The following is a 27,523-nucleotide window of genomic DNA, read 5'->3' as shown; positions in this document are numbered from 1 at the left end:
ATGGCACATCGACTGACGAAAGATGAGCTTGATGAACAGTTCGAGCAGTTTTTGAAAGAGGTAAGTTTAACGTTACTGCAGACACGATAGCAGCACTGTGTCTGCTATTCTTGGTTTTCATATCTATAGCTAAAGTTACTCACTAATGACTGCCCTTCTTTATATCCACACCAAAGATACTGATAATCAGCCCTTTCATCTGTGTCCATACTACTATGTATTCACTCAACCAACTAGCTAGATGGCTACTTTAACCTAGTCACCATTGACTTGTGTTCAGTCTGTCTCAGATGACTCAGTGGATTTGGGTGGCACTGCTAAGCGCTCCAGTGTTCTGGACAGCCTGGGCAGAGCCTCTCAGAAACTACCACCAAAGAAGACATCAGCTGCCCCTGTGCCATGGTGGCAGGAGGAGGAGGACAGCGAAGAGACACCTGGCAGAGGTAAGCAAAGCCAGGGATGTGTAGGTTGATGTGCTACCCACAATGCTTTGATAGGCTTCAGTTCAGTTAGGATTCTGTGTGTGTTTTTGCTTGTCATTTTGGTTCTTTCTCTGTGTGTGTGTGTGTGTGTGTGTGTGTGTCTTTGTGGTTGTGTGTTTCATGACCTGCTGTCAGGTTAAAATATATTTAGAGGGACACTGTGACTCTGTGCTGATTTCTCATCATCTGCTCTGTTATTCCTGGAACATCTGTTGCATTTAATTTCACCATCATAACATGTCCATCATAACCTGTTCCCTGCTGCTACTCCCCTGATAATGATGGTTTGACTCCTTTCATGAGTTCATCTTCGATTGGTTTACATCAGTCGACTCTTCATGACTCATTTGTATATCAGTCCTGTTCTCTAGCTGTCTGTCTCCCACCTTCTCTCCTTTCTCTTTCATCTCCTCTTTCCTTCCACCTGTCCCCAGCAGAGGCTGCAAAACACAGGTTCACTAAACCCAAAAAGCCCCAGCACCAGGCTGTGGTGAAAACTCAGGAGGACGAGAGTGAGAGCAGCCCAATGAGAAGCCCCCCTCAGGGTATAGGAATCACTACTGTAACCCCCTAGTTCCTTAGGGCCACTCAATAGCACATTGTCTCCTCATCATTGGTGTTAGTGCGGTGACATGCTTCCAACCTTCACTTTCTCTCATTATCTTTAGTCCTGCCCTCTACTCTCTCCTTAGCTATATATATGTACAGTGGGGAAAAAAAGTATTTAGTCAGCCACCAGTTGTGCAAGTTCTCCCACTTAAAAAGATGAGAGGCCTGTAATTTTCATCATAGGTACACATCAACTCTGACAGACAAAATGAGAAGAAAAAATCCAAAAAATCACATTGTAGGATTTTTAATGAATTTATTTGCAAATTATGGTGGAAAATAAGTATTTGGTCAATAACAAAAGTTTCTCAATACTTTGTTATATACCCTTTGTTGGCAATGGCACAGGTCAAACGTTTTCTGTAAGTCTTCACAAGGTTTTCACACACTGTTGCTGGTATTTTGGCCCATTCCTCCATGCAGATCTCCTCTAGAGCAGTGATGTTTTGGGGCTGTCGCTGGGCAACACGGACTTTCAACTCCCTCCAATGATTTTCTATGGGGTTGAGATCTGGAGACTGGCTAGGCCACTCCAGGACCTTGAAATGCTTCTTACGAAGCCACTCCTTCGTTGCCCGGGCGGTGTGTTTGGGATCAATGTCATGCTGAAAGACCCAGCCACGTTTCATCTTCAATGCCCTTGCTGATGGAAGGAGGTTTTCACTCAAAATCTCACGATACATGGCCCCATTCATTCTTTCCTTTACACGGATCAGTCGTCCTGGTCCCTTTGCAGAAAAACAGCCCCAAAGCATGATGTTTCCACCCCCATGCTTCACAGTAGGTATGGTGTTCTTTGGATGCAACTCAGCATTATTTGTCCTCCAAACACGACGAGTTGAGTTTTTACCAAAAAGTTATATTTTGGTTTCATATGAGATTCTCCCTATCCTCTTCTGGATCATCCAAATGCACTCTAGCAAACTTCAGACGGGCCTGGACATGTACTGGCTTAAGCAGGGGGACACGTCTGGCACTGCAGGATTTGAGTCCCTGGCGGCGTAGTGTGTTACTGATGGTAGGCTTTGTTACTTTGGTCCCAGCTCTCTGCAGGTCATTCACTAGGTCCCCCCGTGTGGTTCTGGGATTTTTGCTCACTGTTCTTGTGATCATTTTGACCCCACGGGGTGAGATCTTGCATGGAGCCCCAGATCAAGGGAGATTATCAGTGGTCTTGTATGTCTTCCATTTCCTAATAATTGCTCCCACAATTGATTTCTTCAAACCAAGCTGCTTACCTATTGCAGATTCAGTCTTCCCAGCCTGGTGCAGGTCTACAATTTTGTTTCTTGTGTCCTTTGACAGCTCTTTGGTCTTGGCCATAGTGGAGTTTGGAGTGTGACTGTTTGAGGTTGTGGACAGGTGTCTTTTATACTGATAACAAGTTCAAACAGGTGCCATTAATACAGGTAACGAGTGGAGGACAGAGGAGCCTCTTAAAGAAGAAGTTACAGGTCTGTGAGAGCCAGAAATCTTGCTTGTTTGTAGGTGACCAAATACTTATTTTCCACCATAATTTGCAAATAAATTCATTAAAAATCCTACAATGTGATTTTCTGGAGAAAAAAATTCTCAATTTGTCTGTCATAGTTGACGTGTACCTATGATGAAAATTACAGGCCTCTCTCATCTTTTTAAGTGGGAGAACTTGCACAATTGGTGGCTGACTAAATACCTTTTTTCCCCACTGTAAATTTTTTAACCTTAGATCTTCTCTTCCTCCAAGCTAACCCTTAAATATTTCTAGCTCACATTTAGTAGTTCTGTCCTTTTGCCCACCTAACCATGCATGTACTCTTTGAGGGTGTCCCTTTCCCTGAGTTCCTTTTATTTGTGTGTACAGAACATGATTCCTTTCTCATCTTTATCTACCCTCTTATCTTCCTACTTCATGCTGCTTATTGGTTAGCTGTCACAGTGGAAGCCCCCACTAGGCCCACCCCCAAGCCTCGCAGCAAAGCTCTGGATAGGCTCAGTCAGCTGGACAAGATCCAAAGAGCCAATCAGGATGCTTCTTCTCACGTTGCCGCGGGGCCGGAAAATAACAGCCCAGAACACGACTCCTCCCACTCTGCCAGCCAGGGGAGCCCCCCCACGAATGAGAGCTCCCATAATGCATCAGGAGAGAGGAGTCCTGAGGGGAGTACCTCCCTCTGTGACACACCAGTGGACAGTCACAGCAGTGATAGTGACTCACAGGGCCGTGAAGATGGTAAAGTGGTAGTAGCTAGACTAGAGACAAATCCCCAAAACCCTGGTAGACTAGTAGTTAGACTAGTATAGTATAATGATAGTAGCTAGAGACAGCTCCAAACCTGCTACCCTGGTAGACTAGAAAGTAGAGGCTAGAGGTGAATATTCAACATCAGTATGACTGTAGTCTCGTGTTGCCACACTTCCCAGACCCGTATCCACATTAGAAAGGTGGAAATCAATGTTTGAATGACTGAAACCATGATGAACCATGATTTTAGAGTGAAACCTGGATTTAAAACATACTGTTTACTGTCTTTGTCTCCTTTTCACTTCTTTTCACATTTAGTTCTTTTGTTTTCCTCTGGTAATGGAGTGGTGTAAATAAACAGTGACCATAAAAGCATAGCATTGGAAAAAATAAAGAACTTTCTGGACCTCAAGGGCAGTTGTTATGGTTACTGGTGCTAAATCCGGTCATGTTCTTTCACCGTCAGACAATTCAGTGTGTCGAGGCGAGCTTTGATTCTGTGCTTCTAGCAGACTATTTTACCATTAGTGTTAGTGGTTCATTTGGGCATATTTTCCCACTAGTAAAATTACTCCCAACTGCTTTTACTAGTCTAACTCTGGAGAGCCTGATAGATTAGCTCTTGTTTTTTTACTGTAACCAGTGCTTATTTTCACTTCTGTAAATGTCATGATGATCATTCAGTGCTGAAATTGAAAAGTTAGGCCTGTTTTGCCATGGTGAGACTAACTTAGGAAAAGTTTTTTTCTACCTTTTTATCTTGACAGCTATTTTTACTGCAAGACCATTTTAGTATTTATGAGGATATGGGACTTTTCTACAGTAACCTCCCTTCAGTAGACTGACAGCAAGTGGTTGTGGAGCTGATATCAAAGTTAGCTCTACTGTTCTGTCTTCTCTTTTCTGTGTGTACTGTTCTCCACTTAAATGGACCGCATGGCCTTTGAGGGGCTCTGCAGGCCTGTATACCCCAGGAAGTCAATGTCCTGTGAATGATAAAACACAGAGCTAATGAGCTTAATTTCCATAGCTGGGTTTCAAATACTATCTGGAATACTGACAGCTTGGTGTCCGGATGGATGAACTCCTTTTTGAGCTCTTTTTTTTTTAAATTCAGGAAGTAGCCTAAAGCAAGAGCAATTTCTGTTTCCTGGAATTACCTGAATTGAACGCTCCAATATTTTTCTGTTTTTCCAGGATTGCTGGGATCTGAGAAGTTCTGTAAGTCTCTGAGGAGATCCCAGCCCATCCAGGAGGAGGAAGAGGAGCTGCAGCCTCAGGGAGGAGAGAAGGGTTCGGAGGAGGAGGAGGGGGCAGAGCCTGTCATCTTCAGCAGAGACAGTCTGGAGCCTGAGGGTTAGTCTGCTCTGGAGAGATGGATAGATAGATCTGGTGATCATAGAGAGTATCTCAATCCAATGCTAACCTGACAGGGTAGTGACATGAAAGCAGCTGTACGTGCCAGCTAAAAACTATTTTGCTTTAAGCTCTTTGAAAACCTCTGTGTGAAAATAGCAAGGGTTGAAATGTGTATGTCTGTGTCTGCCCGTGATTGTGTCTACCCAGACTCTGTGATGGCGTCCGGACCAGGTCAGAACGCTGCGGTGGGTCTAGGTCTGGGCATGGACACCCTGGAGGAGGAAGAGGAGAAGGCCCGCTTCTTTGCCCACCTGGAGGGAGGTGCGTCCTCCACCATAGACTACTCCAGACTCAACAAAGACCTGGATTCCACCACCGCCTCCAACACTGCTACCACCCTCAGGTATATATGACACTCAATGGAGCTAAAGGGGATGTGGTCTCTACACACTGGTCTCAGGTTGGTTTTGCATTTCCCCTTCGAATGGTTAAGGTTAGGACTTGGTGAAGACAAGCTGATCCTAGATCTGTACCTAGGGGCGCCTTCACTCAGGAGCATGACACTCCGAGTCGCCCCAGGCCTAGCTGTAGCTGCCTTTTGAAGCCACTGCTGGGGTTGTCCCAAGGAGACCCTCAGTGTTGCAGACAGTGGCTGGGTAAGATAATTACTGTCACTCCCAGTGTGTGATCTGTGAATGACACTTGTTCTGCTGTTTCTCCAGGAAAGCAGAGGTGGCTGTGGCGGGGGTCTATCAGAGAGAGGAGGAGAGAGCTATGGAGTCTGACAGACTCTCCCCAGGTAGGAGAGATGATGCACACATAGAATTAGGAATTATAATAGTAATTTAATAGGATCTCTATGCTCACACTACTCCAAACCTTGCTTGGTTCAATAGGTTTTGTTTTCTTTCAAATACTTTGAAGTTGGGAGGGGGTTTGCGCTTTTGGGATGATTCCGTTGGTTCAGTTGCAACAGGCAAGCTCAATCAATTGCTGTTAAAGGATTTGAAAGGAAACAAATCCTATTTGAACCCAGGTCTGTTGTCATTTACAGTGGCACTCTGTCAGACAAGTATTTGCACATACCTCATCTGCATGACTCGAGCTCATCAGTGAATCTGTCATTCTGTCTGTGCCTGCTGCAGCCTCCCCCCGCTACAGCGAGGATGAGGACTTTGAAGATGAGGTCATTGAGGAGGTGAGAAATTGGGTGAGACTGGGTTTTTTGCAAGTCTGGTTTGAAAATGCAGTCGTTTAGTTCTAATAACTCTTTGTAAGGGCGTGCTTTGAACTAGAGGTTTAAACCGAAAGTTGATTGTAATTGCGGCATGTAGAATTGCCCCATGATAAGTTGTAAGCAGGAGTTGTTTGTGCTGCTCACATGCTAATCACTCTGGGTTACAAAAGCCACAGTGAATAAAGGCAAGGCATTCAGCAGTTATCCCAGCTCTCTCTCAAGAGGTAGAGTGAGAAGAAGGGGTCTTTTAATGGGGAGTGTGCTGTGATTGGCTGTGTATGTGGTGGGCGACTGACTGCATGGCTCTTCTGTTTTGCTCATCTTGTTTCTTCTCTCTCTTTCTTTTAGAAGCCTAAAATGGCTGCCATGCTCACCAAAGGTATTATAAACAAACATCCATTTTTCTTTTCTGGGTCAGAGTGGGTTTTTAAGTCAGCACAAGTATGTGTTTCAAGTTTTATTAGCCGTATGTACGGCATACACATGGTATACCGTCCAAAGAAATGTTTACTTGCAGTTTCCTTCTCGACAATGCAACAGCAATAATAAAATAGAAGAATACAAACATAAAGTAAATGGCTCAGTAGAATAGAATAAAGAAACGTCCTCTCACTGTCAACTGTGTTTATTTTCAGCAAACGTGTAAATATTTGTATGAACATAACAAGATTCAACAACTGAGACATAAACTGAACAAATTCCACAGACATGTGACTAACAGAAATGGAATAATGTGTCCCTGAACAAAGGACGGGTCAAAATCAAAAGTAACAGTCAGTATCTGGTGTGGTTACCAGCTGAATGAAGTACTGCAGTGCATCTCCTCCTCATGGACTGCACCAGATTTGCCAGTTCTTGCTGTGAGATGTTACCCCACTATTCCACTAAGGCACCTGCAAGTTCCTGGACATTTCTGGGGGGAATGGCCGTAGCCCTCACCCTCCGATCCAACAGGTCCCAGACGTGCTCAATGGGATTGAGATCCGGGCTCTTCGCTGGCCATGGCAGAACACTGACATTCCTGTCTTGCAGGAAATCACGCACAGAACGAGCAGTATGGTTGGTGGCATTGTCATGCTGGAGGGTCATGTCAGGATGAGCCTGCAGGAAGTGTACCACATGAGGGAGGAGGATGTCTTCCCTGTAACGCACAGCGTTGAGATTGCCTGCAATGACAACAAGCTCAGTCCGATGATGCTGTGACACACCGCCCCAGACCATGACGGACCCTCCACCTCCAAATCGAACCCGCTCCCGAGTACAGGCTTTGGTGTAACGCTCATTCCTTCAACGATAAACGCGAATCCGACCATCACCCCTGGTGAGTCAAAACCGCGACTAGTCAGTGAAGAGCACTTTTTGCCAGTCCTTTCTGGTCCAGCGACGGTGGGTTTGTGCCCATAGGCAACGTTGTTGCCCGTGATGTCTGGTGTGGACCTGCCTTACAACAGGCCTACAAGCCCTCAGTCCAGCCTCTCAGCCTATTGCGTACAGTCTGAACACTGATGGAGGGATTGTGCGTTCCTGGTGTAACTCGGGCAGTTGTTGCCATCCTGTACCTGTCCCGCAGGTGTGATGTTCGAATGTACCGATCCTGTGCAGGTGTTGTTACACGTGGTCTGCCACTGCGAGGACGATCAGCTGTCCGTCCTGTTTCCCTGTAGCGCTGTCTTAGGCGTCTCACAGTACGGACATTGCAATTTATTGCCCTGGCCACATCTGCAGTCCTCATGCCTCCTTGCAGCATGCCTAAGGCACGTTCACGCAGATGAGCAGGGACCCTGGGCATCTTTCTTTTGGTGTTCAGTAGAAAGGCCTCTTTAGTGTCCTAAGTTTTCATAACTGTGACCTTAATTGCCTACCGTCTGTAAGCTGTTAGTGCCTTAACGACCGTTCCACAGGTGCATGTTCATTAATTGTTTATGGTTCATTGAACAAGCATGGGAAACAGTGTTTAAACCCTTTACAATGAAGATCTGTGAAGTTATTTGGATTTTTACTAATTATCTTTGAAAGACAGGGTCCTGAAAAGGGGACATTTCTTTTTTTGCTGAGTTCATTTTAGCATAATTGTATAGGAAGGAAGAATATAGTCCAATATTAACATGTGTTCTGGGGAAAGGGGAATTGGGGGGCAAGTCTTTAGTGTGTGTGTTAGTGTTGCACGGTATACGAAACTTCTGTACTTTTTTGATACTAGAACATGGAAAAGCGGTTCGGTACTAGAATTATTGTTACTTTTGGTACTCACGTCGTCTACTGATTTGAAAGGGGATCAAGTCTGTGTCTATCAGCATAGCCGATGTTCCCTTGTAGCGCGAGAGCACTGTGCCTGCTCCTCTTACTCATTGCTAGCCTGTCCTAAGGAATCACTGCACTTATGCTGCACAGAAGTTAACACTTAAATAATGCAACACGGCATGTCAATGTTGAAACTGTTCATTACTGTTACAAAAATAATGTCCATTACAGGCTACAACACTTTACAATGCAAGAAGATACCAGTAGCTTTCAGCTTTGTAGGCTAACATGCCTTGCTAGCTTACAGCTGAAGCTATTATCAATTCACTACCCTAGTACCTTGTTTGTGATATGAAAATATTGCTGATTCTCCCCCAAAACTTGATTAATTCACGCCTCACGTCTCTCCCAGTCAAGATCATCTTTGCTCGAGCCTTATGGAACACCGTTTGGGTCTTTGCATGTCAAAAAAGATACACGTCAATTTTTTTGACACACAGACCCAAATGCCTTTCCATAGAGCCTCAAACTGAATGTTTGTGTGAATGACATCATGGGTCTTAAAAGAGACAGCCCACACTTTTATAAAAGAAGAGATTGCTTCTTCTATGTGAATGTTGTTGATCAGTACAATAAAATAAGTCCCAAATGGAAGGGAAACAGATAGTTTTTCATCTGTAGCCCCATGAAATCAGCTAAAACAAGCTCAATAACTCAATACATGCACACACTCTTATTACTTCATCTTGATTTTACCAAATTTAGTTTTCTGTGACTTTGGCTAATACGCCTTCTTCTTTTGCTGTGGAATCGTTTTGGTATTGAGTATCGTGATGGTATAGAGTATCGTGATACTAAACATGGTATCATGACAACACTAGTGTGTGTTGTGTACACAGTATGTCTATACAGTGTCTCTGGTTCCTCTAACAGTACCCCTGTTTCACAGTGATGTGATATTTCCTGATGAATAGTTTCCTGCTTTTATGACACCATCCTCTATTCATACAGTATTGAAACTGACCTACCCTTAAAATCAATATTCTATTTGTCCTGATCACATCATTTCCTGGTGTAAGTGTCCCTCCATGATTCACTGGACTCGACCGGTGGACTCCTGCCCCCTGGAGCGGACAGTGACACCAACGAGGAACCAGGGAGGAACCAGGGAGCAGAGGAGTCCATAGAGACGGCACTACCAGGTGAGACCAGGCTATCATTCAGGTCCTATTAGATGTAACTATCTAAACATGGTGGGAACAGAGATGACTTTGGCCCTTTCCAGAAATAACCCCTAGCCACTTATGTGGATTTGAATGTATTGGTTAGGTTGACAAGCAATAGGGTCCATCTGTGTCAGTTTGGTGATGGCGGATGATCGTGAACTTGGTGGTGTTCCTGTCTGGTCTGTGTAGCCCAGTCGTATGGACAGAGTGGGGCCAGTGAGATGGAGGCTCTACAGGAGGCCTACAGACAGATCAGTGGCTCTCTGGAGGACTCAGACCATCACCACCCTTCATCACCAGTCAGGAGGGAGAGGAGAAGGAGGAGCAGTCCTGTTCCTGTCTCTCCCTCTGTACCTGAGCTCTCCAGAGGAACACTACTACCACCAGTCTCCACCACAGAGTCAGGTTGGTCAGTCTCAAACACTGATATGTCTGTGGTGAACCTGTCAAGTACATAGTTTTGATTGAAGAGCATATTCTAACTGCAGATCCACACATGTCCATGCATATTCATATCTGACAAGATGGTATATTTTAAGTTGTTAGATAGTGTTGATATATTGTTGAGGTGTTACAAATGGACTTGAATGTCTGATTGATTGATTGACTTCGATATGTTTTCTCAGAGCTGCCCACTGCAGAGGAGCTGATGCGTCCCATCCGACCAGACAGTATGGACGACACCAGAGGCTTCACTCTGCAGCCTGCCAGGTGAGTCTACAGCTGTCTGTCACACAGGGCTTTAGGAGGGAAGGACAACAGACACTGGCTGGAAGGTACAGAATGGAGTGGAAAGACGTTAACATGAGCTGTATGTTCACAGTGGGACCCAGCTCAGCCCAGAGAAGACTGGCCAGTCCTTAAGCCAAAGATTCCATGAGTCAAGCCCAAGATGCTCAGCAGAGCCAGACACTCCTCTGGCCTCCCCAGGCCCCCGTCCCAGAAGCATCAGAGAGGAGGTACAGAGGCTGATGATGCAGGATCAGGACAGCTCCTCCCTTGACCTGACCTCCACTCAACCCAGCAAAGCCAAAAGACGCCAGCAGGTGAGGGACGGAAACGGAGCCCTTGTTAATAAGCACTAAACCCTACCATACATGACCACACTGATTCAGGCTTTCACACCTGCCAGAACTGTGTTTCCACATTACGTAGCCATTGCTCCGACAATCTCGTCCAAATATTTATATATTTCTTAATTCCATTCTTCTACTTTTAGATTTGTGTATTGTTGTGAATTGTTAGATACTACTGCACTGTTGGAGCTAGGAACACAAGCATTTCGCTACACCCGCAATAACATCTGCTAAATATGTGTATGTGATCAATAAAATGTGATTTAATTTGCATCAAAGGTGATTATCATGTACAATGTAGACGGTGACATGGCAATGATTTGTATATTGACATTGACAATAACATATTTTGCATAGGTTCCTGGACGCTCTACGGTAGCTGGTCCCTTCACATCCTCGTTGAGGAAGCCTTATGTTGCCCCTGGTAGAGGTAGAGGGGAGAGTAAACCAACAGCCGTGGCCACCAGGACCTCTGGAGCTAGTCAATCTGGTCCTACCAGACCTGGGGCTGCAGCCAAGCCCCCCTCTCCTCTAACCCAGAGGAAGCCTCTCAGCCAGGCAACATACCAGCGCCTCAGCCCCATCCTCTCAGAGAGAGATAAAGGTAGGAGAAAAGGAACTCCTCACACACTGACCAAAGCTAGTATGTGTAGTGTAAGCGTGCTTACAGTGACACACTTGTGTGTTTGGCAGACACACAACTAAAGATCTGTTGTATCAGAGCTAGAACTATATCTAAGTAGTATAGCACATAACAGTAGTCTAGTATAATACATAACACTAACATTTGCCACATGTTGCTGTGTGGTTGTACTCCTGATCCAGACTAATGTTGCTGTATGGTTGTACTCCTGATCCAGACTAATGTTGCTGTATGGTTGTACTCCTGATCCAGACTAATGTTGCTGTATGGTTGTACTCCTGATCCAGACTAATGTTGCTGTGTGGTTGTACTCCTGATCCAGACTAATGTTGCTGTGTGGTTGTACTCCTGATCCAGACTAATGTTGCTGTGTGGTTGTACTCCTGATCCAGACTAATGTTGCTGTGTGGTTGTACTCCTGATCCAGACTAATGTTGCTGTGTGGTTGTACTCCTGATCCAGACTAATGTTGCTGTGTGGTTGTACTCCTGATCCAGACGAATGTTGCTGTGTGGTTGTACTCCTGATCCAGACTAATGTTGCTGTGTGGTTGTACTCCTGATCCAGACTGATGTTGCTGTGTGGTTGTACTACTACCAGGTCCAGACTGTGGTGGTCTGATGGTGAGCTGGTGGTGGGTGTCCAGTCCTTCGCTGCCTTAATGTTAGCTAAATGTTGATGTGTGGTTGTTCTTTAGGTCCAGACTTTGGTGGTCTGAGGGTGAGCAGTGAAATGGTGGCGGGGGTCCAGTCCTTCGCTGCCTTCCTCCAGCAGCAACATCAGATGGAGACGAGAGGTCGCCAGGATACCAGTCACACTGTCTCTTGGGAAACCAAAGGTCAGCAGGAAGCCAGCCAGACTCAGGAGACTGAGCGTCCATCAGAGAGGAAGGTAAGTACTGGAAGAGGAAGTAAGTCAACATACTGGAGTAGTTTTTCAGTCTGTGGCGCATCAAGTTTGTACATCAGTGTGCTGGAATTTCTTTTCAGATAAGTATGCAGTGTTTCTCCATTCACCTGGTCATACGATAGGGGTGTGACTTATACTTTTATGGGTCGTCCAACTTAGCTGATTGCTTCTTGCTCTGTTATAAGTCTGACTCATTTCAGTTCAGATCTTATGTAGTGTGTGTCCATACCTGGATGACTATAGCAGTCACATTTCTTTGTATTCTATGTTTCTATTTTTGCAATTAAGGATCAAGCCAATATTATGGCCTTCAAAACACATTCAAGCGCTAGCAAGTATCCAGTATAAAGACTAACCATGTTACCCCTCTGTCTGTCAGAGTGAGCCCAGGGAGGAGGAGGGCAGGGCTGGGGAGGTGGAGGAGAGCCCCCTAGTGTCAAGGCTGAGACTACAGCTAGCCCAGAGGGAGAGAGAGCTCCACACCAGAGAGGAAGAACTACTGCTGCAGCATGACACAGAGCTCAGCTCACTGAGACAGGAGAACTACCTCCTGCAGAGCAAGGTAGACTGAGTCACACACACAGGCACACACACACACACACACAATTACATTCACATGGACAGTAATGTCTGTAAAGAGCATAGTAGCATAGTTCCATCTGTTTGGTCACCTGTGGCTTCCTACATCTTTCTGTTGTAACAGAAAATAATATGTTCTCATTGACTGTCGGAACAGTTTAAAACCCCTACGTCAGCACTCTTGTTGCTATGGCACTAGCAATGCTCATTTTATTTAGCTGCTTTGTGTGTGAATTTTGTAATACTGTTATTCAAGCCATTGAATAAAGCAGTTGTGAAGGACCCAGCTGATACAGGAGAAAAATAAAGCATCCCATTAAACAATAGCATGTTATCTAAGACATCTCTGCCATCCACTGAAGGCCAGTTAAATGAGCTCCAACTGTAGTAGATGCAGACATCACTCATGTGTTATTTGTGATGTGTTATTTGTGACTCCTGAGTGGCGCAGTGGTCTAAGGCACTGCATCGCAGTGCTAACTGTGCCACTAGAGATCCTGGTTCGGATCCAGGCTCTGTCGCAGCCGGCCGTGACCGGGAGACTCATGGGCGGCGCACAATTGGCCCAGCGTCGTCCAGGGTAGGGGAGGGAATGGCCGGCAGGGATGTAGCTCAGTTGATAGAGCATGGCGTTTGCAACGCCAGGGTTGTGGGTTCGTTTCCCACCGGGGGCCAGTATAAAAAAAAAAATAATAATAATAATGTATTCACTAACTGTAAGTCGCTCTGGATAAGAGCGTCTGCTAAATGACTAAAATGTAATGTAAATGTAATGTGCATCTTGTCCCCTGTGTTTCAGCTGCACAGTGCAGAGGAAGCCAACAGCAGGAAGAAGGGCCGGTGGGGTCTGGGTCTGGACGAGCCCTCGGACCCCCTCACTGAGGACAAACTCAGACTGATTGAGAAAGAGGTGAAGGAACAGGAGACCATCATCCAGGGATACCAGCAGGTCTGTACACATGTCTGTTTGTCTCTGTCTACTCAGCTCTATTTGTCTGTGATTGTTTGGCCGTCTCTCTGGGTCTTTTCTCTTCCAGTCTGTGTTTTAAGGAAAGAAGACTTAATTGTACTGCATTTGTTCAGCGCCAGGCTGTGGGTGACTCATTGCCTTTGAATCCATCCCAATTACCCAGAGTCTCTGAGACTGGAGGTTATAGACAGGCCACTGTTCAGGGTAATGAATGGAATTCCTCTGTTCACTGACTTAATTCCTGGAGGGTGTGTGGGTTTGTGTTAGGCAGCACAGTTAGCCTTTTTTCCTCCAGATTGTGAGCAGCTTAGAGATATGACATAAACACTGTCTGATAACCTCTCATAATCACAGTGCCTACAGCTGAGCTCCTAGAATCAGTGGCTACATACACACCACCAAGGTGGAACTGTAGCAGTTCTTAATTAGGCATGGTGAATGCATTTCCTCATTTCACAGCTTCTAATCATATTCCTTTCTAGTTTTATTTTATGTCGCCTAAATGCGTAGAACAGGTATTTCTGATCAAACAATTTACCCAGATGGGCCCATAGTTGAGGCACTTAATGTGATTCTCTCTCTCCTTGCTTGCGGCGTGTGTGTGTAACAGGAGAATGAGAAGTTATACCTGCAGATGAAGGCTCTTCAGGCTCAGGGTAAACTCAATGAAGAGGCCATGTTCACAGAGAACCAGAGGCTGCTAAACGAACTGGCCTTTACCAAGTGAGTTGACACATACAGTTGAAGTCGGAAGTCTACATACACTTAGGTTGGAGTCATTAAAACTCGTTTTTCAACAACTCCACAAATGTCTTGTTAACAAACTATAGTTTTGGCAAGTCGGTTAGGACATCTACTTTGTGCATGACACAAGTAATTTTTCCAACAATTGTTTACAGACAGATTATTTCACTGTATCACAATTCCAGTGGGTCAGAAGTTTACATACACTAAGTTGACTGTGCCTTTTAAACAGCTTGGAAAATTCCAGAAAATGATGTCATGGCTTTAGAAGCTTCTGATAGGCTAATTGACATCATTTGAGTCAATTGGAGGTGTCCCTGTGGATCTATTTCAAGGCCTACCTTCAAACTCTGGTACGCAAGTATAAACACCATGGGACCACACAGACGTCATACCGCTCAGGAAGGAGACACGTTCTGTCTCCTAGAGATGAACGTAGTTTGGTGCGAAAAGTGCGAATCAATCCCAGAACAACAGCAAAGGACCTTGTGAAGATGCTGGAGGAAACGGGTACAAAAGTATCTATATCCACAGTAAAACGAGTCCTATATCGACATAACTTGAAAGGCCGCTCAGCAAGGAAGAAGCCACTGCTCCAAAAACGCCATAAAAAAGCCAGACTACGGTTTGCAACTGCACATGGGGACAAAGATCTTACTTTTTGGAGAAATGTCCTCTGGTCTGATGAAACAAAAATAGAACTGTTTGGCCATAATGACCATCGTTATGTTTGGAGGAAAAAGGGGGTGCCTTGCAAGCCGAAGAACACCATCCTAACCGTGAAGCACGGGGTGGCAGCATCATGCTGTGGGGGTGCTTTGCTGCAGGAGGGACTGGTGCTCTTCACAAAATAGATGGCATCATGAGGAAGGAAAATTATGTGGATATATTGAAGCAACATCTCAAGACATCAGTCAGGAAGTTAAAGCTTGGTCGCAAATGGGTCTTCCAAATGGACAAGCATACTTCCAAAGTTGTGGCAAAATGGCTTAAGGACAACAAAGTCAAGGTATTGGAGTGGCCATCACAAAGACCTGACCTCAATCCTATAGAATATTTGTGGGCAGAACTGAAAAGATGTGTGCGAGCAAGGAGGCGTACAAACCTGACTCAGTTACACCAGCTCTGTCAGGAGGAATGGGCCAAAATTCACCCAACTTATTGTGGGAAGCTTGTGGAAGGCTACCTGAAATCTTTGACCCAAGTTAAACAATTTAAAGGCAATGCTACCAAATACTAATTGAGTGTATGTGAACTTCTGACCCACTGGGAATGTGATAAAAGCTGAAATAAATCATTCTCTCTACTATTATTCTGACATTTCACATTCTTAAAATAAAGTGGTGATCCTAACTGACCTAAGACAGGGAATTTTTACTAGGATTAAATGTCAGGAATTGTGAAAAACTGAGTTTAAATGTATTTGGCTAAGGTGTATGTAAACCTCCGACTTCAACTGTACGTACGCACACACACACGTACCTATCCACGTCATTGAATGTTAACACTGACACTTATTTATGCCCAGGGAGCAGATGAGCAACTCGTCAAGGACTGTAGGAAATGTAGGCTGTGTGGACCATATTCAGCGCATCGCACAGCTGTTGGGCCAGATGCAGGCAGCACAGGTGAGTGTTCAGAGTCACGTCACACAACCACCTCTAAAAGGAAGGCCTAGATGATGCTTTGGAGATTAATCAATCAACTCATCTTAAAAGGGAAGGACCAGTCTCACCTTTGACCGTGTGTATGTGTAGAGGACTGAACAGAGACTGGTGGAGGAGACCCACAGGCTGAAGCAGGAGAAACAGGCCCTGGAGGTGGACCTTCAAATGATGAGGAAAGAGAGAGACCTGGTCAAAGCACAGGTGGTCTACACCTCAGGTTAGTGTGTGTGAGACATGGAGGCTTGAGTGTGCAGTCAAATCTCTTGTTTCTACTCCCAAAAGACAATGAAATATTCCCTGTTTACAGACGTGGTTTAAACCTCCATTAAAACATCCCATTGTTGTTTTAAATGACTAAAATGTAAATGTTGTGGTTGACAGTCAAGTGGAGCTCTGTGACATGCTGTGGTCTGTATTGTCCTTGTCTCTGACAGAGGATAAGAGCTTTGAGCTGCGGGTGGCAGAGGACAGGCATAAGGAGGAGGTGTGTGTTCTGAAGAAGAGGCTCCAGTGGTACGCTGAGAACCAGGAGCTGCTGGACAGAGACTCTGCCAGACTGAGGGCTGCCACCGCAGAAACACACCAACTCGCAGAGCAGGTAGGACCAACTCACAGACCAGGTAGGACCAACTCACAGACCAGGTAAGACCAACTCGCACAGTAGGTTAGACTTACTTGACCTTATTTGAGAGTGTGTATTGTATTACTGTCATTTCCTGTAGGTCAGTATTTTGAATGAAAAGTTTGTTCCTCCAATCAGGTGGAAAAGCTGAAGATGGAGGTGGGGAAGAGAGCCAATCAGAATAAGTCTAAAGAGAGAGCTGGAGACGCTAAGAGGATACAGGACCTAGAACGACAGGTGAATCAGTTGAGAAATATTTCCTGTGTGCGTGCGTGCACCTATCCCTGATTAACGGCATACCTCTCCTTTCTCTCATGACTAATATTTATCCTCCCCCTCTCTCCCAGGTGAAGGAGATGGAGAAGATTCTCAGACATAGGAACCCGAACTCCCTCACAGCGCTCATCTACGCTGCAGTCAACGCACCTGCAGTGGATGAGGATGGAGGGGCCAAGAGCTCCCCGCCCACTCAGACCAGGGCCCTATTGGAGCGGCGCATCCAGAGGCTGGAGGCGGAGCTAGAGAGCCGTGACGACGAGGCCAAACGCAGCCTCCGAGCCATGGAACAGCAGTACCAGCGGATTAAGGTCTGTTCATACTCTCAGCTGTGTGGCACTGTTATGTACTCATACAACCCTGTGTTCCCATTCCCTGTCACTAGGCCTCACAGTCCTGTACCAATTAACTCTCTACACATGCTTATGATGACTTACTCTGACATACAGTACCAGTCAAAAGTTTGGACACACCTACTCATTCCAGGGTTTTTCTTTTCTTTTTACTATTTTCTACATTGTAGAATAATAGTAAAGACAACAAAACTATGAAATAACACATATGGAATCATGTAGTAAACAAAAGTGTTAAACAGATCAAAATATATTTTATATTTGAGATTCTTCAAATAGCCACCCTTTGCCTAATGACAGCTTTGCACACTCTTGGCATTCTCTCAACCAGCTTCATGAGGTAGTCACCTGGAATGCATTTCAGTTAACAGGTGTGCCTTGTTAAAAGTTAATTTGTGGAATTTCTTTCCTTCTTAATGCGTTTGAGCCAATCAGTTGTGTTGTGACAAGGTAGGGGTGGTATACAGAAGATAGCCCTATTTGGTAAAAGACAAAGTCCATATTATGGCAAGAACAGCTCAAATAAGCAAGGAGAAACGACAGTCCATCATTACTTTAAGACATGAAGGTCAGTCAATCCAGAAAATGTCAAGAACTTTGAAAGTTTCTTCAAGTGCAGTTTCAAAAACCATCAAGCGCTATGATGAAACTGGCTCTCATGAGGATCGCCACAGGAATGGAAGACCCAGAGTTACCTCTGCTGCAGAGGATACGTTCATTAGAGTTACCAGCCTCAGAAATTGCAGCCCAAATAAATTATTCACAGAGTTCAAGTAACAGACACATCTCAACATCAACTGTTCAGAGGGGACTGTGTGAATCAGGCCTTCATGGTCGAATTGCTGCAAAGAAACCACTACTAAAGGACACCAATAAGAAGAAGAGACCTGCTTGGGCCAAGAAACACGAGCAATGGACATTAGACCGGTGGAAATGTGTTCTTTGGTCTGGAGTCCAAATTGGAGATTTTTGGTTCCAACTGCCGTGTCTTTGTGAGATGCGGTGTGGGTGAACGGATGATCTCTGCATGTGTATTTCCCACCGTAAAGCATGGAGGAGGAGGTGTGATGGTGTGGGGGTGCTTTGCTGGTGACATTGTCTGTGATTTATTTAGAATTCAAGGCACACTTAACCAGCATGGCTACCACAGCATTCTACAGCAATACGCCATCCCGTCTGGTTTGGGCTTAGTGGGACTATCATTTGTTTTTCAACAGGACAATGACCCAACACACCTCCAGGCTGTGTAAGGGCTATTTGACCAAGAAAGAGAGTGATGGAGTGCTGCATCAGATGACCTGGTAGTGTACATGGCCTTGCTGTAAACACAACAGCTTCCACACATTGCCACAACGGTCTCATACACGTAACGGTGTCCACACACACACAAAATGGCCTCACACACAACAGATGACTCAAATTGCCTCTTAGAACTACTTGAAGATGTTCATCCTCAACACAAAACACTCACTGAAAGTCCTCTCTCACAAAAAGGAAATATGAGAACATGGTGATGACTCATTACTCTTCACATGTCTTTTTAGAGAGGGGTTAGAGAGGGCAAGTTCCAACAGCCTTGTACAACACAACACTTGAATTGAAAGTTCTGTTAGAAGCTCACGATGGAGACCTTGAGGATGTCAATGATTCACTCCCTCCTCCTCTGTATAATATGTGTGCGAGTGGCGCAGTGGTCTAAGGCACTGCATCGCAGTGCTAGCTGTGCCACTAGAGATCCTGGTTCGAATCCAGGCTCTGTCGTAGCCGGCCGCGACCGGGAGACCCATGGGGCGGCGCACAATTGGCTCATCGTCGTCCAGGGTAGGGGAGGGAATGACCGGCAGGGATGTAGCTCAGTTGGTAGAGCATGGCGTTTGCAACGCCAGGGATGTGGGTTTGATTCCCATGGGGGGCCAGTATAAAAAATTATGTATGCACTCACTAACTGTAAGTCGCTCTGGATAAGAGCGTCTGCTAAATGACTAAAATGTAAATGTAAAATGTGTTATCATTTCCAAATGTATGATGTCATTAGTCTTAATGTAATGGTTCATAAGACCAACACTGCACTGGAAAAAGCTTTTTATTTTTCAGAAAATGTGTTGTGAGATGAATAAATTGTATGAATGGAAATAATTCCCTTAAATATAGAAGTAGACTCACTTACATTGTGTGTGTGTGTGTGTGTGTGTGTGTGTGTGTGTGTGTGTGTGTGTGTGTGTGTGTAGCTCCAGTATGAGCAGCAGATCAGTAGTCTGGAGCAGCGGTTATCCCAGAAACACCAGGACCAGACCGGGTCTCCTGGGGTCTGGCAGGCCCAGGTCTGCTCCCTGCAGCAGGAACTGGAGCACCTGAAGGAGAACCATCAGAGTAGAGAGAAAACCCTACAGGCTGAGGTCCACTCCCTACAGGAGCAGCTCACACAACAGGCACAGGTAGGCCTTCTTGTTAGCCCACCTAAGAGCACCACTTTGGAAATAAGCCTTAATAATTCATCCTGGATAATTGTTTTAAATGTATGTCATGTTACCTGGAGCAGGTGTATGTGTATTTTAATCAAATAAATTGATCAGTCTACCAACGAGCCAGAGAGAGCCCCCCAGCGCAGCCCGTCCCGCCACCAGCGCCAAACAGAGACGGCCCTGGGGGTCCGGATAGAGAGACTCAACCAGGAGCTGTCAGCCAAGACCCGCAGCGTCCAGGAGCTGAGCCGCACCGTGGAGAGACTCCAGAGGGAGAGGAAGACCATGCTGTGTGGCCCTGGCCCCAGATCGGAGGGCCGTGTTGGGCCTGGCGAGGCCAGACGGCAGGCGACCGGATCCAAAGGACCCATGGTGGTGGTGGTGGCTACCCCAAGGGAGAGGGGAGGCACGGTGGGACGAGGGGTAGAGACCGCAACCTTCCCTCCCACTCAGGATGAGAAGGACTACCAGCCCACAGCGTTCTCTGGGAGCCATATCTCAGAGGTGCTGCAGGAGAGCGAGGTGTTAAGGCTGCGTCTAGAGCAGCTGGAGCTGCAGAGGGACAAGGAGAGGGTGGTACTGCAGGCTGCAGCCACACAGGCCCAGGCCCAGCTACGCAGGTATGTAAGACACACACTCATTTTGAATGCTTTATTTCAGTACAAAGGACTCCAATAGTTCAGTGGTTATGCAGGTGCCTGAACATTGTTCATTGATAGAACTTCTGTAAGGCTTTTTCACAATGATGTGTACAAACACTGTCTGTATGGAGGAAACTTACTGCCCATAACAGCAGCCTGAATTCATATTCCACCTCAGGGCTCAACATTAATACTCTTCCTCTTGTCCGGGCCAAGTTTTTTTATTTAATGTTTTATGTCGGAAAATAAGAAAATAGATTTGAGTAAGTAAGAAATCACACATCACAATGTCAAACAATTTCTCCGAACAGAATTGGATCAGAGAGGCCAACATTAGAATATTATTCCAATCTATTTTTCATGTACATAAATAAAAAAGCCAAAGTGTAGGTGATATGCATATTGGCTACAGCCTCATGTCCAAACCAATGCTGACATGAGGGAGGTACCATTAAATGTAGCCAAACTTTAATGAGACATTTCATTACATAAATATAGGCTAAACGGCAGTCTTGTTTGACAAATATAATGAAGGATGATTAACATTAGCGTCTAAAGGCTTGATTCTGTCGACATACTCAAGCCACAGTTCGTTCAGATCAAATGGTCACGAGCATATAGTGAAGGACAGTGTCTGTTGTGCACCACTCATCACCCACCTTGAATCTGAGTGGAGGCGGTCAGCCTTTTGAAACTATTTAACCATAAACTTAATTGTTTAAAACCTGGACGTTTTATGAAGCATGTTTTACCTTGTTTCAAAGTAGCCTAGCCTAGCCAAAATACATAGAAATGTTGAGGGTATTATTTTATAAACACTTAATATGCCATTTCAAACCAGCATTTTTCTCATGTTCCTTTGTTTTTCATATAAATGTTTTTTTATTGTCCAGCAGCCAAAGGCATAATCCTAGTCACCTGAAACCGCTCACGCATGCAGTGAACTTTTGAGAACTGTTTTCCATCTAAATTACATTTTGGAATATTCCTGTGTAGTTTACAGCCATGTGCGCGTTGTTGAGCTTATAATATGAAGAAAAAAAACGTTATCAACATTTTAAACTAAACAGTCTGATCTGTTTCATCAGCCTCATTGCTTTTTAAAATTGTATGTGCAGCGGTTGTATGAATTTTGGATCTATCTTCCCAGAGCTGTCCCAGAGTCTGTTTTGAATACCTTTTTTATCGTCCCAGGGACGATGGGACGCCCTTAATTTCGAGCACTGGCTGGAATTATTTTATGAAGACATAAAAATAATTTGGTTGTAATTGTGATGTTGCAATATTTCATAGGCTAACAAGAGTGGCCAACTGTCCTCCAGGAGAGCCTTAAAGGGGCAGTGTTGTATTTTGAGACGGGCTTGAATATGCAAAGAAGCCAATAGGCAGAGTGTAGCCTACATTTTTGTCTGATTCTCTATGGTAAAAAAGATAGTGGTTCCTTGCATCATATAATGAAGTAAGAAATGGTGTTACAGATTGTTTTGTTGTTGTGGGGGACAAGTGACCTAAGCTTTTGGACAAGTAAAAAGTTAATGTCAAGCCCTGCACCTGGTTAGCTGTTTTTCTCTGGCAGCCCTGCTGCAAACTGCAGCCCACGCTAATGCACAAAAAATAAACTCCCAGAAATGGCTCTCTAATCCGAGGCTGGTGGTAATTTATAAAGATAATTGCGACACACTCAGGCACTCAGAGAGATGTCAACATGGTTCTCAATACCAAATAGACCTCTAATCCCTACACCCTAGACATGCATTTGATGCCGTCCCATTCATCCAGCCATTACATTGAACATGTCCTCCGATTTTTAAAGTCACACCAGCCTCCACTGGTATGTAATGTAATATGCAACCATGTGGTGGTCTTTACTACCTCCGAGGTCCAGGGGCCTCATTTATAAACGTTGCGTTAATTTCGCATTAAATATCTGCGTAAGCCATTTCTGAAAAGAATGCATACATATGCAAATATTGAGATTCATAAACTTGGCATACGTCATACATACGCATGCTTCCCGTTATAAATCAGACCCATCCTAAAACTGAACGCATTGTGAACGAGCATTATAACTCCACCTGGAAAACGCCAGTCATTCACCTATTATGGTGACAATAACACCCTTATTTTCCATATAATTTGGAACTGTTGGAATTAGCCCAAAGCGGTTTCTAAAAGAAATTGCATTGGCAAATGTGATGAAATGTTTTTGCATGTTGTTATTATACTTTCCAGTTTTTAAAAAGTTTTTTTTTAATGAAATAGCGTGTCATTATATCCCTTATTTGCATAAAATACTACTCGCCTCATTGCAATGCATTACTTCAACCACTAGAAATTGTGCGTACGCATGGTCTAAAGTTTGCGAGGAGGTAAGCAGTTTCTCACGTCAAGTTTAGTTTTTGTAAATGCCAACTTTTGTGTGGAGTATGTTTTGTGGTATATGCTTTATGTTTTGTGGTATATGCTGTACATACGTAATGTTGTAAATAAGTCCTCTGGTGTGATGACCACCAGAGGATTAGGGTTAGATGATATGTGATGGTGTATCATGTGTCTACCTGTCCTACAGGGTCCAGAGCCATATACTACGTACCTGGTTTGAGGAGTTAGCGAGTTAACTTTGGTGAACTCTGAATTCAACTCAGGATAACCTGTAGTATGAAAGTGTCTCACCTTTTAGCCAGGTACATTTCTTTGGCAACGAATCCTTCACAACTACCCTGCTCCAGGGCAGGCTAACTCATGGCCGACTCCATTTATCCTGAATGAAGTGTCTGAGCCACGAGTTGAGGACCAATGAATTCAGATTCTCTCCCTCTCGCAAAGATTACGTCATCATCCCTTCATTTGAGGATAACATATTTAATTATTGTTTTTTGTGTTTAAAATGCCTATCACATTACACATTTATTAATAACAGAATGCATTTGAAACTTCATGCACAGTAAAACATTGGTAATACAATTATTTTATCAATAGGAGTGGGGAAAAAAGGTGCTTGTGCATTGATAAACACACCAAAGACGGCATTAACAATAAGTAATAAAATAAAGACGCCCCTTCTAAAAGGGTCCTACTAATCACCCCAAAAGTACCCAAAACAACCACAAACCGGTACCCAAAAGTAGGGCATTAATTGGCCAGCCAAATGACCGCAGTGTCCGTAATAACCGTTGGAATAGCAAAAAAAATATATATACCTTTTTCTGTATGCAATTATAAAAAAATGTCTCTGCTCCTGACTGCATGTGCTGCCATAGATTATATTTCTGTGTGCCTCTGCTGCATCTTGCCTGCACCTTTTGTATATGTACTCGTTTGCTACAACACCTTCCTTGTTTCAGCAAGGCGCAACAAAGTTTCCTCACGTTGTTATAAGTGCAGAAATGGGCTCAACCGCACGAATGCCCAGCCGGTAATATGGTAATTGTGCCAGCCCTACACTAAAGAACCCAACACAACCACAAACAGGTACCCAAAACAACCCCAAAATACCTAAAAGAACCACAAACTGTCTCCCCCCCACCTCCCCCTGTCTCCCCCGCCAGGTGCTGGTAAAGGTCAGGGGTGGTTGGGCTGGTACTGAACCACATCTGTCCCCACCCCAGAGAGGGAGGAAATCTCTCTCGCCATACTACTACCTGTCTAATAAACGGTCTGATTATGGCTGGGATGAAGGATGACTGATGGGCTGTGTGAAGGGTGATGATGGGAGGACTATCCTCCATGATGACCTACTTTATGCATGTGTCCCAAATGCCACACTATTCCCTATAAAGTGCACTACCCATAGGGATCTGGTCAAAAGTAGTGCACTATATAGGGAATTGGGTGGCATTTGGATCTCAGCCTATGTAGCAGAGGAGGACGTAGCTCCCAGCCAGTGATTCACATATTGATCTGATCCATAATAGGGTGATTGGGTTGATCACATGATCGATCGGCAGTCACTAACCTTGTTACTGTCTGAAGGTGACACACGGATTTCCATTATTTCATACAGAGCGGTGAGACTACTCTGCGTCCCAAATTGCAACCTATTCCCTGTGTAGTACACTGCTTTTGACCAGAGTTCTGTTCAAAGCAGTGCACAATAAAGGGAATAGGGTGCCATTTGGAACACAGACAGCGTCCCTGGCCATCTGGTGTTGGCAGAACCTTGTCCCAACATCTGTATGCGTCAACAGACTGGGCACACGGATCTACATACTAATCACAGGTAATCTCATTGAAAGAGGAGAGGTGGCTCTGCCAAAACATGTAGTAGGGTGTCAAACCCACTCTGCCCAGAGCTTTTGTGATGAAATTTCACTTCCTTATGTTATAAATTACATTTTACTAAGACATATGATTATTCATGTTCTGAATCGTTCAGTGGTGTTTTTCTTTAACATACACTACCAGTCAAAAGTTTGGACACACCTACTCATTGAAGGGTTTTTCTTTATTTTTACAATGTAGAATAATAGTGAAGACTTAAAAACTATGAAATAACACAATCATGTAGTAAACAGAAAAAAAGTGTTAAACAAATCAAAATATATTTGAGATTCTTCAAATGGCCACCCTTTGCCTTGATGACAGCTTTGCACACTCTTGGCATTCTCTCAACCAGCTTCACCTGGAATGCTTTTCCAACAGTCTTGAAGGAGTTCCGACATATGCTGAGCACTTGTTGGCTGCTTTTCCTTCACTCTGCGGTCCGACTCATCCCAAACCATCTCAATTGGGTTGTGGTCAAGGGATTGTGGAGGCCAGGTCATCTGATTCAGCACTCCATCACTCTCTTTCTTGGTCAAATAGCCCTTACACAGCCTGGAGGTGTGTTGGGTCATTGTCCTGTTGAAAAACAAATGATAATCCCACTAAGCCCAAACCAGACGGGATGGCGTAACGCTGTAGAATGCTGTGAAAGCCATGCTGGTTTAATGTGCCTTGAACTCTAAATAAATCACAGACAGTGTCACCAGCAAAGCACCATCACACCTCCTCCTGCATGCTTTACGATGGGAAATACACATGCAGAGATCATCCGTTCACCCACAACGCATATCACAAAGACACGGCGGTTGGAACCAAAAATCTCCAATTTGGACTCCAGACCAAAGGACACATTTCCACCGGTCTAATGTCCATTGCTCGTGTTTCTTGGCCCAAGCAAATCTCTTCTTATTGGTGTCCTTTAGTAGTAGTTTCTTTGAACTACTAAACTGCATGCGCAGTTACACGACTGATAGTTAGCGGCAGGCGGCTGAGCAATATCCACCGTTGTAATACGGATGAAGCCTGTGCAGGAATGTAAAGCTGGCTAGCTTTAGAAAACCCTGAGTAAATCTAGCTAGCGTTGTAGTATACCCCTCTGGAGCACTGACCACCAGAGGTTTAGGGTTAGAGGATGCTAGATGATATGTGATGGTGCATCTACCTGTCCTGCAGGGTACAGGAGCATTCAGCAGACCAGGTGTCCTCTCTCAGGGCTGACCATCAAAGGGAGCTGGAGCGCCTGCTTACCAGCCACGCCCTCGCCCACTCCTCCTCTAAAGTGGCCGAACTGACCAATCAGGTGACCACGCAGGAGGTAAAGGCTCACAATGGACCAATCACATGTCAACTAATAGTTATTGGTGTTGTTCTTCCAGGTATAACGGATAAACAGGTTTGTGTGTCTTTATGAACCTTCAGATCAGGGTGCAGCACTTGCGTGACCAGGTGAAGGAACTGCAGGGGACCAAGGATGCTCTGGCTGTGTCCAAGCTGAGGGAGGACACCCTACAGAACCAGGTACTTATGATTCAGATAACATTTATCGTCTTCTCAACTTCATCAACACACTAGTGTTATCACAGTACTTGAAGTGTCATAGCAAGGAAACAACACAAGGTGAGTATTTCCTGGGGATAGCTCAACATTAATGGTTGTTTCATCTCTTTAACGCTTTCTTTAGCTGACGAAGCTGTTGGAGGAGCTGAAGCAGGCCAAGGAGTGCCACAGCCCAGAGCTCAGACACTTCACTAGCCTGGAGAGAAAGATCCACAGCATGGAGCTACGACACACTCAGAGGGAGAAAGAGCTCCAGCAGGTGAACACACACACACTATCCACCCACACACACACACACACAGAGGAAGAAAGAGCTGCTGCAGGTAAATACACACACCACCCACAGAAAGAACACTGAATAACACACACTGACCAAACACTGAACATTAACACATATGTCCACGGTGCCATCCTGCAGGTGATGGGTCAGACTCGGCTGGTGGTGGAGGCTGAGCAGCAGTCTGAGGTGGAGCGTTGGAGGAGGCTGGCTCAGGGGAAGACCCGGGAGCTGGAGGTGTTCCGTCTGGAACTGGACTCTATCCTGGACGTCCTGAGAGAACTACAGAGACAGGGAGTGGTCATCCCTGCTCCAGACCGGGATTCTGCTGTACCCTTCACCTGGAGGACCTGAACCATGGGACATAGGCTCTTTCTAATTACTTACAAATCTGTCCTCACCTTGTCTGATCTGAAAGAATTGACCAGGTGAAAGCCAGCCTAATGATGAGCTTCCACTATTGTTTACACCTGTTAAGTATTTTTTGTTCAGTGCAGATGAAGGGGAGGAGAGGGCGGATTTGTAAGCAATTGAGAGCCAACTCACACACCCTTTAGGAGAACCCATCATTGTACTGAACAATCAGGTAATTTATTTTTGTAGATTTGTATTTTTATACTTGATCATTGGAATTTATTTTAAGTTATTCAATGCGTGTTAGAAAAATAAAGGACCTTTTGTATAATTTTTTTCCTGTGTGTTTGAATTTGTAACAAGTGTTCAGTAAAGCACAAAGTTGAAACATCTCAAAGGTGACTAACAAATGATTGAAATTCAGACATTTTGAAATTGGTCTATTGTTATCCCCAAGATGATTGTTGCTGTTGACTCCAGTTGTGGGTTGTTGCTACTCATTAGCATATCATCAAAGCTCCTTTACATGTATTAGCATAACATCTGACAAGAAGAAAGTGGCTGTAGTTATTTATGATAGCGAAATGTTTTGTTCTGCAGGTGCACAGCAGGGCTTTTCGCTCTCTTGTAAACCCAACACAATAATGTTAGGTTTATTCTCCCCTGGTCTAATCCTTAGAATTAGAGGATTGTAAATGAAACTCTGCATCAAACACAGCAGGGATTTTAAAGTTCTACTCTAGTCTCCTTTT

At 44.7% G+C, this 27,523-nt stretch overlaps 1 protein-coding gene across 1 annotated transcript; it reads left to right on the top strand.

The window, feature by feature from the left end:
• Positions 1–27,100, top strand: LOC311139909 (centrosomal protein of 162 kDa-like; the record flags this gene model as incomplete). Its single annotated transcript, XM_084174906.1, has 29 exons — positions 1–60; positions 281–443; positions 917–1,027; positions 3,001–3,303; positions 4,513–4,671; positions 4,882–5,077; positions 5,397–5,473; positions 5,820–5,872; positions 6,260–6,290; positions 9,232–9,354; positions 9,568–9,783; positions 10,005–10,089; positions 10,202–10,424; positions 10,812–11,058; positions 11,801–11,988; positions 12,386–12,568; positions 13,385–13,534; positions 14,166–14,278; positions 15,828–15,927; positions 16,057–16,183; positions 16,401–16,564; positions 16,727–16,825; positions 16,936–17,175; positions 19,446–19,652; positions 19,791–20,299; positions 25,757–25,898; positions 26,003–26,101; positions 26,265–26,399; positions 26,559–27,100. The coding sequence occupies 29 exons, from the start codon at positions 1–3 to the stop codon at positions 26,769–26,771; spliced, it is 4,716 nt and encodes a 1,571-aa protein (XP_084031032.1). The 3' UTR covers positions 26,772–27,100.
• Between the last annotated feature and the right edge of the window lie 423 nt (positions 27,101–27,523).

This window comes from Coregonus lavaretus (assembly GCF_964263955.1).
Source record: "Coregonus lavaretus genome assembly, chromosome: 13".
Classification (NCBI taxonomy): domain Eukaryota; kingdom Metazoa; phylum Chordata; class Actinopteri; order Salmoniformes; family Salmonidae; genus Coregonus; species Coregonus lavaretus.
Note: the sequence above shows the minus strand (reverse complement) of the source record. Positions and strands in the feature narration are given on the sequence as shown.